The sequence below is a fragment of the Orycteropus afer genome, unplaced genomic scaffold, assembly GCF_000298275.1.
Source record: "Orycteropus afer afer isolate SDZICR_OR568_19922 unplaced genomic scaffold, OryAfe1.0 scaffold00037, whole genome shotgun sequence".
In the NCBI taxonomy this organism is placed as follows: Eukaryota; Metazoa; Chordata; class Mammalia; order Tubulidentata; family Orycteropodidae; genus Orycteropus; species Orycteropus afer.
The window spans coordinates 16,502,992-16,518,291 of record NW_006921624.1 but is presented as its reverse complement, the minus strand read 5'-3'; the positions used below and the strand labels follow the sequence as shown (position 1 = coordinate 16,518,291).

General features: G+C 39.6%; 1 protein-coding gene across 1 annotated transcript in view; it reads left to right on the top strand.

The window, feature by feature from the left end:
* MUSK (muscle associated receptor tyrosine kinase) overlaps window positions 1-15,300 on the top strand; it is a 115,710-nt gene that overhangs the window by 54,285 nt on the left and 46,125 nt on the right. The window contains exons 6-7 of the mRNA XM_042780387.1: window positions 776-805; window positions 5,569-5,693. Of these exons, the coding sequence (XP_042636321.1) occupies window positions 776-805; window positions 5,569-5,693 (155 nt within the window). The remainder of the gene's footprint in view (window positions 1-775; window positions 806-5,568; window positions 5,694-15,300) is intronic.

Genomic DNA, 15,300 nt, shown 5'->3' with positions numbered 1-15,300 from the left:
CATTCTAAAAGGAGGTCTAAATTAGTATGAAAAAAAAAACTTGGGAGAAAAAAAAAAAAAAAAAAAAAGAGCCCCACCTGGGGTTTACATTTGATATGATTGCATTAAATACTTTAATTTGATTTTTGTAGTCTTTTAAAAATAACGCTAAATTCTTTCTACTTAGACCTTTGTACATTTTCCTTTGGGGCTTGCTTCCTCAGGAGTTTCCCAGAAGATACCAATTTGCTGTCTCTGCCTCTGAGCCCTCTGCGTGCTGACAGAGAGGCACAGATCTGTGTTGTTGGTAGGCTCTATTCTGCAGAAACCCCCTAATCCTCTGTTTACCACAACATGAGTCTATTGCTATAGAAATGATAGCTGAGATCCTAGGTCCAACATCAGTGACTTCACAGCAAGGCCTCATAACAGAAGCCAAGCTGAGGAGAAGGCAATTCATCAGCGTAGTAGGCAGAAATGTTGCTTGAAAAAGGGGTAATTGTCAACATTCAAATACAAATGCATGGATGATCTGCGTTGTTGGGGATGCTGTTTATATTTTCTGTATCCTGCTGCCTGACTCAAAGTAATCATTTGAAATATTCTGTAACATAACCGTTTGCTTTCATAAGGTCAGGAGTTTCCCTGGACTGCATTTGTTTCTTACTGAAATAAGAAACAACAGGACTCTACTGAATCTTGTACATTTGACCTTTCCGTGGCCCGAGTTCTTCCTTTTCATGATGTGTTGTTTTTGTTTGTGTGTTTGTTTGTTCTGTTTTGTTTCTATTAATAGAAGAAAGTGAACCTGAACAAGATGCTAAAGGTATTTTTTTTTCCTACCTTGCTTCCTTTTCAAAGTATTCTATTTGATTTTATTCAATTGTCTATTGTTGCTGACCTTACAAACAACTTTAAGTAGCATTATTTTGTTAGGAACGAACTAACTACGTATGCAAAGCATAAGTCGCAGCATTTAACAGAGTGTGTTATCAGATGGACTGCTTTATTAAACAATATGCTTATTGGCCATTTACATTTGGTAAGAAAATACTGAGTCATCAGAAATGCTTTTCCTTGGTGTCGCAAACTCTGGAAGTACAAATACAATGGGACACCATCAGTCAGCATGGGAACATAAATCCCACACAGGTTGGAGTAGACTAAGACCTGCTTTTCTTTTGGGCTTGCATTTTTTGAAGAAGTGTTAGACTGCCAAGAGCCAGTTTATGTTTTATTTCAAGAGGACAAGGGTATTATAGAATTCATCCAAATAAAGCCAAGCCAAGTCAAGTTAAGTTCATTTCATTTTAACTGCACATGACATAAAATTAATGGAAGATGTTTAGATCAAGGTGGCTGGGAATGAGATGTGTCTGGGAAAGCCCATTACAGAACAAGAATATTCCCTATCAGTTTTCCTTCCAAGAAAGCACTTTTCATCCTACCCGTATTTTGTGCCTTCCTAACATAATAACCTAAACTTTGATAATTTGGGAGTAAAATTCACAAGTTCTCAAGTTATACAGTTTGACTCTGGAAATAAACCTTGGGCTCAGTCACTCACTGCCATCGAGTCAGTTCCGACTACAGCGACCCCTCCTTGGGTTTCCGAGGCAGCATCTCTATGGAAGTAGATTGCCCAACCGTCCTTCTGAGGAGTGGCTGGTGGGTTTGAACCGCCAGCCTGCTGGTTAGTGGTCAAATGCCTTATTTAAAACAACACTTCCTTATCTTAGTATCTCAGATAAGGTATTTGAGATTTTTTAAAATTTCTAGATAGTAAATTGCTTACAACTAAATTTAGTTGAAATCCTTCCATCTGTTCCTAGGTGATTTTTCTTTTTTCCAATTCATTCTTATTAGTAATTGCTGGATTGAATAATGTAACCTAAAATACCTTATTAACGGGAAGTTAGAAAATAATTTGGAGAAGAAAGTAAGATCCAGGAGAACTCATTTTGTCCTTCAAAATAACTGCTCAGAAATAGACTTTGAAAGGGATGTATGTATTCCTCTGGTTCCTATTCCCTTGCTAAGAAAAGGGAGGTAGTTTGTCTCAAGGAAAAACAGCCACTTAACTTCAGGACTTGATTTGCGTCCTTTGCCCTTTGGGTGTTAAACTACACTCCCAGGGCAATCTCAGAGTCAATATTGGCTCTACCCTCCTAACACAAACTCAGATTACCGCTGAAATTGTAGGTATTTCTGAAGTCGAGGACTGAAATCTGTGGCAAACATTTCCTCCTTAGAACCTTGCCTTCGTCCACTTTTTCACTTGTCCAGGGTTGTGTTGTTAGTTGCTGGGAAGTTGATCCCACTCATGGCGACGCCCTTTGTTACCGGATGGAACTGCTGGGCAGCGTGTTCTCAGCGGTACTCTTCCCTAGAAGCCCACCACCAGGTCTTGTCTTGCCCCGGTGTCCTTGGGCGGGTTAGCAGTTGAGCACAACGTCATTTATGCTGTTTCAATGGCAGCCGAATTAAACGTCCCTGTTACAGGATTTCCTGGAACTCTGGAGTTGAACTCTAGAGTTTCCTTTTTCTCTGTTTTTGTTCTAGTCATTTTAGACAGACTCAACTGCATTTTTTTCTATTTTAAGATGTTATAAAAACAATTTTAATTTTACAAGAATATCGACAGATTAATGTAATAAATTCCCATTACTCAACAGCAACAATTATTAACATTCTGCCATTTTTGTTTTCTCTATCCCTGTTATTTTATTGTTGCTGATTTAATTTTAAAGGACCTTTCAAATATTAAATAATCCCACCCATGTATACCTTAATGTAAGAGCACACATTCTTTAAATATAACCTTACCACTTCCATTACCCCACCTCACCCTCAATTAACACTAGCTTGGCTATTTACTACAATATTTGTTCAATTTTTATCTGAGCATCTCAATATATCTTTTAACATTTGGTTTATTGGATAAGATCCAAAAAAGATCTACACATTATATATGGGTGACATGTTTCTCAAGATTTCTTATAATCTATAATACTTGCCTCTTCAAATTTTGCTTTTTTCCTAATGTTATTTATTTGTTGAGGAAATGAAATAATTTGCTATGTTAAATTTCCTATAGTCTTGGTTCGATTGAATCATATCTCCATAATGTTGTTCATTGTGTTCTTCAATTTCTTGTTTCCTATAGATTGGTAATTAAATCCAGGATTTAATTCAAACCAAGCTAATTTTGGTTATTTGGGGGCAGATTCAACTGCATTTGCAGCATTTGATTCTACATAATGCTTACACTATGACCTTGAATACACCACTATCTTGCTTTTCCTGTCTCTTGGGCTCAACATTTACATTTCTAACATAGTCTTCCAGATTTCATCTCTTAGAGTCCTCAATAGCTAAAGAGAGGAAGTTGAATTAGTTGGAATCTGCAAAAGCATCCAGTTTTCAAACAAAGCATATCTGCCTCTATCCCATGGGCTTATGAGATAGTCTAGAATCAGCCAGGCTCCTCCTCCAGCTCTGGCTTTGGTCAATCATTCCTGCAAGTCTCCTTTCTAGGCTCTCCTACTACCTCCTCTGGACTTTTGTGTAGAATTCAAATTCCACAAATTCCAATCAACTAGAAGAACTAAGTTTTAAAGCACTATGTTAATTGAGACTTCATACTCTATTATTATGTTCTGTGTTTAAGACCTGGAAAATAAGACACAGAATACTGTATTTACACCATAAAGGGCAATCAAAAAGATTCCATAATATATTTAAAAGAACATTGGATTTGAAGTCAGAAAACTTGAGACCAGGTTTCTCACTCATTAGTATTATTACTTTAGAAAAGCACCTGTCTTAATTACCCAGCACTGTGGTAACACAAATACCACAGTGGGTGACTGTAAAGAATAGAAATTAATTTTCTCACAGTTCTGGAGGCTAAAAGTCCAAATAAGCATCTCAGCCATTTTGGTAGCCCTGGGAGTTCCTTGATTCTTTTGCATTCCTTGGCTTGTAAATGATTCTCACCTGGTGTCTATCTTCCCTTGTATGTGTCTCTGTCTATGCTGGTCTTTTCATAACCCAGAAGTGATTAGGTTTAAGATCCACCCTACACTGGTAGCACGTCATCAAAATAACAGAAGAACACAGGATCACATTCACAGATACATGGGCCAGGAATTCAACACATATTTTGGAGGGACACAGTTAAATCTGTAACACACCTTCAAATAACTGAACTTCAGTTAACACACCTGTAAAGTGTGAGTAGAAATCCAGTAGATCTCTGAAGTCTCTTTCACGCATAGTGAGTATGAGATTCTAAGTATCTTTCACTGTATCATACGTTTTGAGCCTCAATGCCAGTCTTTAGTTAAAGGCAACATTGCTGTTCACATCAAAAGAGCTCCTCTTCCTTAAACAGTAGGGATTCAGCCTCAGAAAGGAATACAAACTACTCTTTTCCTGCCCACCTTTTACCTAAAATATTTTTTTTCTTTTTTGCCCAATATGCTCATCTCATTCTCTGAGAAGTTTGCTTGATTTTGTCTGTCCTCCCACCAAGATACAGTTGAGGACATAAAGCATTGTTTAATTACGTCACTCATTCAACAAAATACTGTTGTGTGCTTACTTACTTTGGCCAGGCACTCTTCTAGGTATTCTAGGTACTGACTATAACAGTGAAAAAAAAAAGAACAGAAACAGCTTTTTATTTCAGAGAATTTACAGTCTAGCAAGGAGAAGCAGACAATAAACCCACTGCCATGGGGTTGATTCTGACTCATAGCGACCTTATAGGACAGAGTAGAACTGCCCCGTAGGGTTTCCAAGACTATAACCTTTACAGAACAGATTGCCTCATCCTTCTCCCATGAAATGCCTGCTGGGTTTGAACCACTGATCTTTGGCTAGCAGCTATATGCTTTAACCACTGCACTGCCAGAGCTTCTTGAAGCAGACAATAAAAAAAAAAAAAAACAGAAAGAAAGAAAGAAAAGAAACCAAACTCACTGACGTCAAGTGAAATCCGACTCATAGCAACCTCTCCTTGGGCTGTATCACTATGGAACTAGGTTGCCCAATCTTCCTTCAGAGGAGTGGCTGGTGGGTTTGAACCACCAGCCTTGTGGTTAGCAGTCAAATGCCTTAGGCAGTACATGACCAGAGCTCCCAAAGCAGACAATAGGTAAAAGAAATTAATAATTTCAGGAAGTGGTAAAGTCTGTAAAAACAGTAAAATAGGATGATGGAAAGTAAATGAGGGACAGATATATTTTATGTTGGGTGGTGAAGGAGGTCTTTATGAGGAAGTGTCGCTTAAACCAGGACTTGAATGACACAGGAAGCTGTCACATGAAGATATCGGGGATGAACATTCCTGACAGATAGAGAGCAAAGGCAAGTTCTTGAACTGGGTATAAGCGTGGGGTGTCCTGGAGAGGAGAGAAATGTAAGTAACGGGTTAGGAGATACAGGCCAGGGTTTGGAGTTGGGTATTATCCATGAATCAGAGGGAAACACAGGGACCATGATATGATGCACATTTTTCGAAGACCACTCTAGATTAGGCTTTCCCTAAATGAGAGTCACTTATCACCTTTGTCTTCCGAACAGTTTTTGCCAGAATCCTGAGGTCTCCTGAATCTCACAATGCCACGTTTGGCTCCTTTGTGACTCTGCGCTGCACAGCAACAGGCATCCCTGTCCCCACCATCACCTGGATTGAAAATGGAAATGCTGTGAGTGCCGCCTACCTGGGGACTTGTCTGGGGAAGACCCACTGGTAGAGAGTTTCAGGATAGACCATGTATTTGTAGAATTGCCCTGATCTCTGTGACTGATTCCACTTGTACCTCTATTTTTTAAAGCGTTCCAAAAACTTTTGTCATTGAAACCACTGTCATAGAAATTGAAATCTGGGGGGTTTGCCTCTTTCATTATCTCATGGGGAATAGTGGCATTGTGCCTTTGTATAAAATGAAAATGTAAAGATACTTTTTGACACAAGTAAAATAAATTTCATAAACTCATAAGTGAAAGATTAGTTCACCATTGGGAACTACTTTGATTTAAAAAAAAAAAAAAAAATCCAGGATTAAAGCCTACAGCTTTCAGTCTGATATTCCATCATTTTTAATATTGGTAAAAATAACTAATATATATTGATTAGTATGAGTCAGGGAGCTCTGGTAGCTTAGTGCCTAAGACACTTGACTGCTAACCAGAAGGCTGGCGGTTCAAACCCACCAGCCACTCCTCGGAAGGAAAGTTGGGCAATCTAGTTCCAGTGATACAGCCTTGGAAACCCAAGGATGTGTCGCTATGAGTTGGGTCTGACTCAATGGCACATAACAACAACAGTATGAGTCAGACCCTGTTCTAAGCACTCTAAGTGTAATCACTCATTTATTCATTCTACCGATATGTATTAAGCATTGACAATGGGGGGGTTAATATACTCTTCTACACCCCAAAGGAGGCATGGTAAACAAAGAGGAAACAGGCATAATTCTCTGTCTTCATAGAGCTTACATTCTGGTGGGAGAAGACGATAAAATAAACAAATATGGTGATATTTGTTGAATAAGGAGCTCTGGTGGCACACTGGTTAAGGCATTTGGCTGCTAACCAAAAAGTTGGTGGCTTGAATCCACCCATCAATCCAAGGGAGAAATATGAGGCAGTCTATTTCTGTAAAGATTTACAGCCTTGGAAACCCTATTGGGTAGTTCTACTCTGTGCTATAGGGTTGCTATGAGTTAGAATCAACCCAATGGTAGTGGATTTTCTGTTGTTTTAATGGATGCTGTTAAGTTTTATGGAAAGAAACAAAGCAGGAAAAGGGCATACATTGGGAGAAATATGGCATTTTCAACAGAGAGAGCTGAAGAAGGTGAAGGAGACGGCCATGTCGATAACTTGGGAAAGAGCCAAGTACAAAGTCCCACAGATGAAAGTGTACATGGTGTGTTCAAGGAGGATGGTGTGGCTAAGGAAAGTGAACGAAGATGAAAGAAGTAAGGTGTGTGAGGGTTGTGGATCATATTGCCTGCATAGTCCATTGAAACAACTTTGCCTTTTATTTTGGAGTGAGATGGGATGCCGTCTGTTTCTATGATCTGTTTTCTCTGCTAGTTGTTGTTTATTGTATCTGTTTTCCTTGTATACTTAATTATTTTTGATTACTTGCTATTCATTGTATTAGAAAAAATAGTTGAGGTGTAGATGAAAGTACTTTCTCCAGAGAGAAGTCTTGATTGCCTCCGTCAGGAACAAGAACTTACCACTAGTCTGGAACTTCCTTAAGCCAAGTCAAGACTTGAAGCTCCTTAGATAACCTGGATAATTATAGCATGGACTGCAATTCCTTTGTGGGTTATTTCACTCATAGTTCACACTGTCCCTGATAACTAGTTTTTTGTTTTTAATATCTTAGCTTATTGTTTCTCCTGTTAGATTTCTTACTGTTATGGGCCCTGAGTTTTAATCTATTCCCTCAGCCCTCAAAGCCATCAAAAAGTAAGTATAATTTTTCTAGTATTAGAAAATCCTCTCAGGGGACATTTCTACATATGTATATGTATGGGCTGCAAATATATCCAATGATATACCAGAAACCAAAAAAAAAAAAAAAAAAACCCACCAAACTCATTGCCATCAAGTTGTTTCCTACTCATAGAGACCCCCCCTTGAATTTCTGAAGCAGTATCTCTATGGAAGTAGATGGCCCAATCTTCCTTCTGAGGAGTGGCTGGTGGGTTTGACCCTTCAGCCTACTGGTTAGCAGTCAAATGCCTTAGGCACTACATTACATACAGTCAAGCCTTTAAGGGGCAAAGTTCTGAAAACTTCCTAGCCATAACCAAACACCTTAAAGGAATGATTCACTGTGCTTGGGGGCCTAGGACCACAGTCTCAAGGGACATCTAGGTCAAATGACATAACAAAGTCCACAAGAACAGTGTTATACATCCCACTTTGGTAAGTAGTGTCTTAAAAGCTTACAAGTGGCCATCTAAGATGCACTATAGGTCTCCTCATCTGGGGCAGAGTGAGGAAAGTCAAAGACTTAAGAAAACAACGAGTCCAAAGAACCAAGGGACCACGTGAGCCACAGCCTTCACTACCCTGAGGCCAGAATAGCTAGATGGTATCTGGCTACCGACTACCTACCACTCTGTGATCAGGATCACAACAGAAGATCCTGGACACAGAGGAAGGAAAAGAAAATATAGAACAAAATTCAAAACCATAGAAAAGATCAGACTTACTGGTATGATAGACACTGGTGGAACTTCCCCACCCCTCAAACTTAGAAATTCCTGGAGCCTGGAACCAAACCCACCCTGGGAATCAACTGTCAGTCAAACAATAAACAGGCCTATGGCACAGTGCCTAAGGCATTTGACTGCTAACCAGAAGGCTGGCTGTTCAAACCCACCAGCTACTCCTGGGAAGGAAGACAGGGCAATCTATCTACTTCCGTAGAGATACCACCTCGGAAACCCAAGGAGGGGTCGATATGAGTTGGATCAACTCGACAGCAGTGAGTTTAGTGAGTATAAAGTAAATAATAACACAAGGGAGGAATGTACTCCTCAGTACTATCATCAACCCCAAGAAATTCAAATGGCATCATTTGCTTAAAACAAAGCTCAGAAGGCAGGAAGGGGCAGGAGAAAAGACTGAAGGAAACGGGAAACTCAGGGAAGAAGTGGGGAGAATGCAGTTATACAAAGGTGACTGCAACCCACATCATGAAAACTAATAAACTATTTGGTATAGTGCCTAAGGCACTTGACTGCTAACCAGAAGGCTGGCGGTTCAAACCCACCAGCCACTCCTTGGAAGGAAGGTTGGGCAATCTACTTCCATAGTGATACTGCCTCGGAAACCCAAGGAGGGGTCGCTATGAGTCGGGTCCTACTCAACGGCACCTAACAACAACAACAACACAATTGAGTGCAAAACTAATTTTCACCCAAGTACAATAAAAAAACTTCTCAAAAATCTTCTCAGAGGAAACGGAAGATCTTACGTTTGTTGCATCTGCTAAAAATATTTCTCCAGCATTTTAAATTGTTTTCAGTATGAGTTTTGGTCTGAGAGTTCTGGTGGCATAGTGGAAGCTCTGGTGGCCTAGTGCCTAAGGCACTTGACTGCTAATCAGAAGGCTGGAGGTTCAAATCCACCAGCCGCTCCTCGGAAAGAAGGTTGGGCAATCTACTTCCATAGTGATACAGCCTCGGAAACCCAAAGAGAGGCTGCTGTGAGTCGGATCCAACTCCACAGCAATGGTAACCTAGTCTATCACTACCTGAAACGGAAATTTATCATGGATTATTGCATATTATTATATTTTGTAGATTTTAAGCCTTGTCTATTTTGTTTGGTTTGTACTTAGTTTCTGATATACTTTTTGAGGTTAAGAAATTTTATTTCTTCCCCTTAGCTTAGTGCTTTCAATATAAATAGATGTTGAAGTTAATAAAATGTTTTGTAATCAATTATATCAAATTTTTGATGAACAGGTAGCTTTTTATTTTAATTTAGAAACTTTTCCTTATGTTGAACCATTTCTTCATTCTTACAACATATTACTTTTTCTAACTATGTTGTTTCAATTTCTTATGGTTTTATTTAGGCTTATTGTGCATCTATTCAAAAATAGGAATAGCTATACTTTTCATTTAGTGAGATATCATGGTCAGGTTTCATTGACAATCATATGTTAGCCTTATGGAAGCTACTGGCAAGTTTATATAATTTCCTTTGATGCAGAACCTCACAAATATTAAAATTTATAGCACTTTCTCTTTCCAGAGAGTCTCTTTACAGTATCTTTTGGAATTTAGACTTTTCCCTGATTAGATCTTAATTTGTGTTTGCTTTAAATGTTCTGGTGAATAACTTGAGATGAAAATCTCTCTTAAGCCCTGGACATTTCCCTCATTGCTTTCCTTCTTCTCTGTTTTTTCCCATTTAAACTCCCAGTAAATGGATTTCTCACTATCTTCCATTCTTTCTGCTCTTTGTGCTCTGCATATTTTCACCGGGGAATGAAGGGAGCTCTACTTAATCTGTAGATTTTTTCTCAGGCTCTAATGCCCTTTATATGGAGCTCTGGTAGCATAGTGCCTAAGGCACTTGACTGCAAACCAGAAGGCTGGTGGTTCAAACCCACCAGCCACTGCTCAGAAGGAAGGTTGGGCAATCTACTTCCATAGTGATACTGCCTTGGAAACCCAAGGAGGGGTCGCTATGAGTCGCGGCCGACTCTATGGTACATAACAACACAACAAATGCTTTCTATAATGTTCACTACAGGAACCAACGATAGAAAGTCCGATTCACAAATCCCAGCCCAGAGGCCGAGTCCCCTGTTGGTACAAATGGTTAAAGCACTAGGTACTAACCAAAAAGTTAGAGGTTCAAGTTCACCCAGAGATGTTATGGAAGGTAAGGTGTAGTGGTGACTTCTGGAAGACTAGCCATTGAGAACCCTATGGGGCACAGTTCTACTCTGACCCACGTGAGGTTGTCAGGAGTCAGCGTGGACTAGACTGTAACTAGTTAGTGCAGAGGCAGCTATGGCAGCTTGGGAGTCTATGCATCCGTCATAGTTTCCAGATCCCTTCAATTACCCTCACTGCCTCCCACTCACAGTCCATTCTCTTCTCAGGAAACCTCTTTTGTTTTAGGTTTCAGCTACTTAGTTAATACTGATTTCTCTATCAATCTAATCCCATCTCTTTATAACTTTTGGAAATTGCTCAAAATTTCTAGTCCTTTGATTATGACCCCCTTTCAGATTTCTATGAATTTATTTTTCCTAATGTTAGATTTCATTGATCTTTTGGGATTTCATGTGGAAAAAGGAGAGTTAACATACAGGCTAAGATTATTATCTTTGTAACTCAGCTGTTGAACAAGCATGATTGTGTGTAATACAACTGTATTTTTCACTTCCTCTGGCCTTTTAAATTTATTTAGTGAGCTAGTTATTTTCCAACCACCGGGATCTACCTCAAAAAGGCTCTGTGATTTTCTGGTTACTTTTAGGTGATTTTTAAATCACTACCACAGTCTCAATTTATTTCGAACGTCTAATTGTAAGTAATAACAAAGATTAAAACTTCATGTGTAGGTGAGACTTTTCCATTGTCCGTTTTCAGGGACTATTGAAGGTATGCTGCCTGCCTTCCAGAAAAGGCTTATGGTGAGCTTCTTGGCTGATGCTCATTCATTCTGAGGGGGGGAGGACAGGAGGAACAGTCATTGGATTAGGAAAGTTCTAATTAGCTGACACTCTAGTAAGCTAAGCTGGCTTTATACCCCCAAGCCTGACAGATATTTGAAACTGACTCTTTCCCTCCTGCACACATTCATGATTCTTCAGAGATCAGGAATATTCAAGATGCTACTAGTGGTACTTTTTCTTCTCTTAGCTCCATCCTTCTCTTAGTTCCCAGTTTGTCAGTGGCTAGGAGGCTTCCCTGTTGGTGTTTCAGCAATCCCCCAAAAGAGCCTCCTGGGAGGATTTAAAATGACTACAAATCAAATCTTAGATAAAACCTTTTACCCACAAACTCTGGGAGTCCAGACCATCCAGCAGAGCTACTTCCTTGCTCTAGTCATCACTGCTGCCAGGTGGCCTGATTCTGCTCTCCAGACTTTACAGGTGGGAGATTGATAGGAGTCTATTGTGTCTCCTAATTGCAAGGAACATATATCAACTCTGTAGGCAGGCCTATTGAGGACCCACCTTCCTACCTTATGGAAATGGGGTGCATGCTCAACCTTACTCTTTGGGTGGAGGTGGGGACACCTCACAATACAGCTAAATAACCCAGACCTTGATTAGCCAGCTAACTGGCTTTCAGCAATTTTCCTATCCTCCAGGACAGTCCCAAACTTTCTGGTACCTTGGCTGCAATGCCCATATAACATGATAAAACCCCAGAAAAACCAAACTCACTACCATCGAGTCGATTCCAACTCATAATGACCCCCTTTGAGTTTCCAAGGCAGAAAATGTTTATGGAAGTAGATTGCCCAGTCTTCCTTCTGCAGAGAAGCTGGTGGGTTTGAACCGCCAGCCTCCAGGTTAGCAGTCAAATGCCTTAGGCATTACACCACCAGAGCTCCTGGTGATATATCATCAAAGTACGACATAAAACTAGGGCTTCCAGCTGGGTAGTACCGGCTCACTTATGGCTGAAGCAGTGAGATTGGAACAGACTTGAATTTGCAAAATGTGGGTGTAACTGAACGATAACAATAACAGGAAAAATTAAAGGTCGAAGTCCTGGAATGAGAGACTAGGAAGAGGCACAGAGCCCTTTCAAGAGCCTGATGTGGGAGAGTGAATTATCAGCAGGACTGTGGAGGGCAACACACATTCAAACCCACGCAATCGGCCACCATCTTTGAGCCAGGCACTGCTGTCTCCACCTCTGCCGGTCAAGAGATTTGGTTGCTATGCAATGAATACACTGTCCTTGTTTTCTAAAAGGGAACTACATTTCTAGCAGGGCATTGACTCATAATTTTTCCCTGCTGGTTTCTGTTCTGGTACACCATATTTTACAATGTTGGGCCCATTCTGGCATTGCTTCGTCAACCATGACTGAACTGGGAAGAACAGATTAGAAGCCCTGCATAAAACGATAGCAAAGGAGTGTTCCTAAATAATGTTTGTGCAAACATTACAACAGGAAAATGGAGGAAATACTTGATTGGTTGGTTGATGTCAGTCAGTACCTTACGGTATAATTCAGATGATATTAAGCATGATTTCTACCCAATCCTACACATTCCTTCATGGGCTTGAATTGTTGCATGAACATCAGGACTGTCTCTTCTGGATAAACAACCAAGGGCTCTATGAAGTTTTTCATAACATCTTTCTCAATCTTAAATGGTTTTTATTACTCCGCTTTAAACCATTCTAAAGTTTCCTCATTTAAATTCAATAGCAGCAACTAAGACCAGAGCAAATGCCCCGGAAAGCAAAACAAAATGAAACGAAAAACAGATCAACCTTAAGGCAGAGACTTGTCATCATTTAGTGCTTGGCATATCGTACGCTACAGAGTTTTGCTGTATGAAAGAAGAGTAACCTGAGGGCACCTTTTTATAATAAGCTAATCTGTATGCTTTATTTTGCTTTAAATGAAGTTAAACAACATAAAATTTCAGAAAGGCAGAAGTGGTCCTAGAAGCCTGGGCGAGAGGTTGACACCTGTCCTAGTCAAAGAATTCTCCAAAAGGTATATTAATTCCCACTGAGTTGATTCTGACTCAGGCAACCCCATGTGAGTCAGAGAAGATCTGTGCTCCATAGATGTGTCAAGGCTGTGACCTTTTGGAAGCAGATTACCAGGCCTGTCTTCCAAGGTACCTCTGGGTGGCTGCGAATCACCAAGTTTTCAGCTAGCAGTCAAGCACTTAACAGTTTGAACCACCCAGGGACTACAACAAAAGGTAGTGGCCTGCTCTGTATTTGTACCCCACCCTGCCCTTACCGCTACAAAGCACTGTGTCCTAAGTGGACCAATTGGCTTCAGGCCTGTAAAAGGAGAGAGAAGACACAGGCATGGGAAACAGAACAGGGGAGAGAAGTGTGCGGAAAACAAAAGGTGCTTCTGTGTGAAATGTTGGTGGATGTTGTAAAACAGGAACACAGGGCCAAATTCTTTGTCTACCCCAACTAGTGAATGATGTCTTACATAATAGCACCCTCCAAGCCTTACAATTCATTTATTATTGTTATTTTCACTATTATTAACTTTGCTAGAGATATTTTCTTTTATGATACTTGAACAAAACCATCTTTTCCCATATTTTTTTTATTAAAATTCATCTATATTATCTAATACATGGATTCACTGTATGAAAAATTGGAGCTACTCAACCATTTCAGGACGTAGCATAGGATCAAGAAGTGATGGTATTGTAAAAAGAAGTTCAAATGGCATTGAAGGAATTGGTGAAAAACAAGTTTCCAAGAATTCACAAAATACAAATTGAAATGTTTAAACAAATGATGTAGCTAGCACTGGAGAAGCTCACCAGTGTATGCCAAGAAATTTGGAAGAAGCTACCTGACCAACCAACTGGAAGAGATCCATATCTGTGCCTACAGCAAAGAAAAGTGTTCCAACAGAAACATGGAAATTATTCAATGGTATTGTTAATTTCATTTGCATGTAAAATTTTACTGAAGATAATTTTAAAAAGGTTGCAGAAGGACAACAACAGGAAATGGCCAGAAATTCAAGGTGGATTCAGAAGAGGAGGTGGAACAAGGGCTATCATTGGTCTTCCTCATTCACTGTCCAGCTTTTGCATGCACATGTATATGAGGTGATTAAAAATACCATGACTTGTTCAAGTGCACTTCAGTCCTCAAAGTGATAGCTTTGCTCTTTAACACTTGAAGAGGTCTCTTTAGCAGATTTGTCTAATGCAATACATTGTTTGCTTTCTGACTGCCACTTCAGTGGGCATTGATTTTGGATCCAAGTAAAATGAAATTGTTGACAACTTCAATCTTTTATCCATTTATCATGATGTTGTTTATTGCTCCAGTTGTGAGGAATTTTGTTTCATGAGGATGTGTAATCCATACTGATCTTCATCAGTAAGTGCTTCAAGTTATCTTCACTTTCAGCAAGAAAGGTTGTGTCATCTGCATATCGCAGGTTGTTAAAGAGTCCTCTAATCCTGATGCCACATTCTTCTTCAGATAGTCCAGCTTCTCAGATTGTTTGTTCAGCATACAGGTTGAATAAGTATGGTGAAAGGATACAACCCTGACCCACACCTTTCCTGATGTTAAACTAGGCAGTATCTCCTTCCTCTGTTTGAACAACTGCTTCTTGTTCTGTGTACAGGTTCTGCATGAGCATAATTAAGTGTCTGGAATTCTCATTCTTTGTAATGTTATCTATAACTTGTTATAATCCACACAGCTGAATGTCTTTGCAAAGTCAATAAAATGCAAGTAAATATCTTTCTGGTACTCACTACTTTCAGCCAAGATTCATCTGGCATCAGCAATGATATCATTCATACTATGTGCTCTTCTGAATCCAGCTTGAATTTCTAGCAGTTCCCTGTTGATGTTGTTGCAACCATTTTTTAGTTATCTTTAGCAAAATTTTACTTGCGTTTGATACTAATGATATTGTTCAATTATTTCTTCATTCTGTTGGATCACCTTTCTTTGGAATGGGCACAAATATGGATTTCTTCCAGTTGGTTGGCCAGGTCTGTCTCCTAAATTTCTTGACATAAATGACTGAGCACCTCTAGAGCTGCATCCATTTTTTTTTTTTTTTT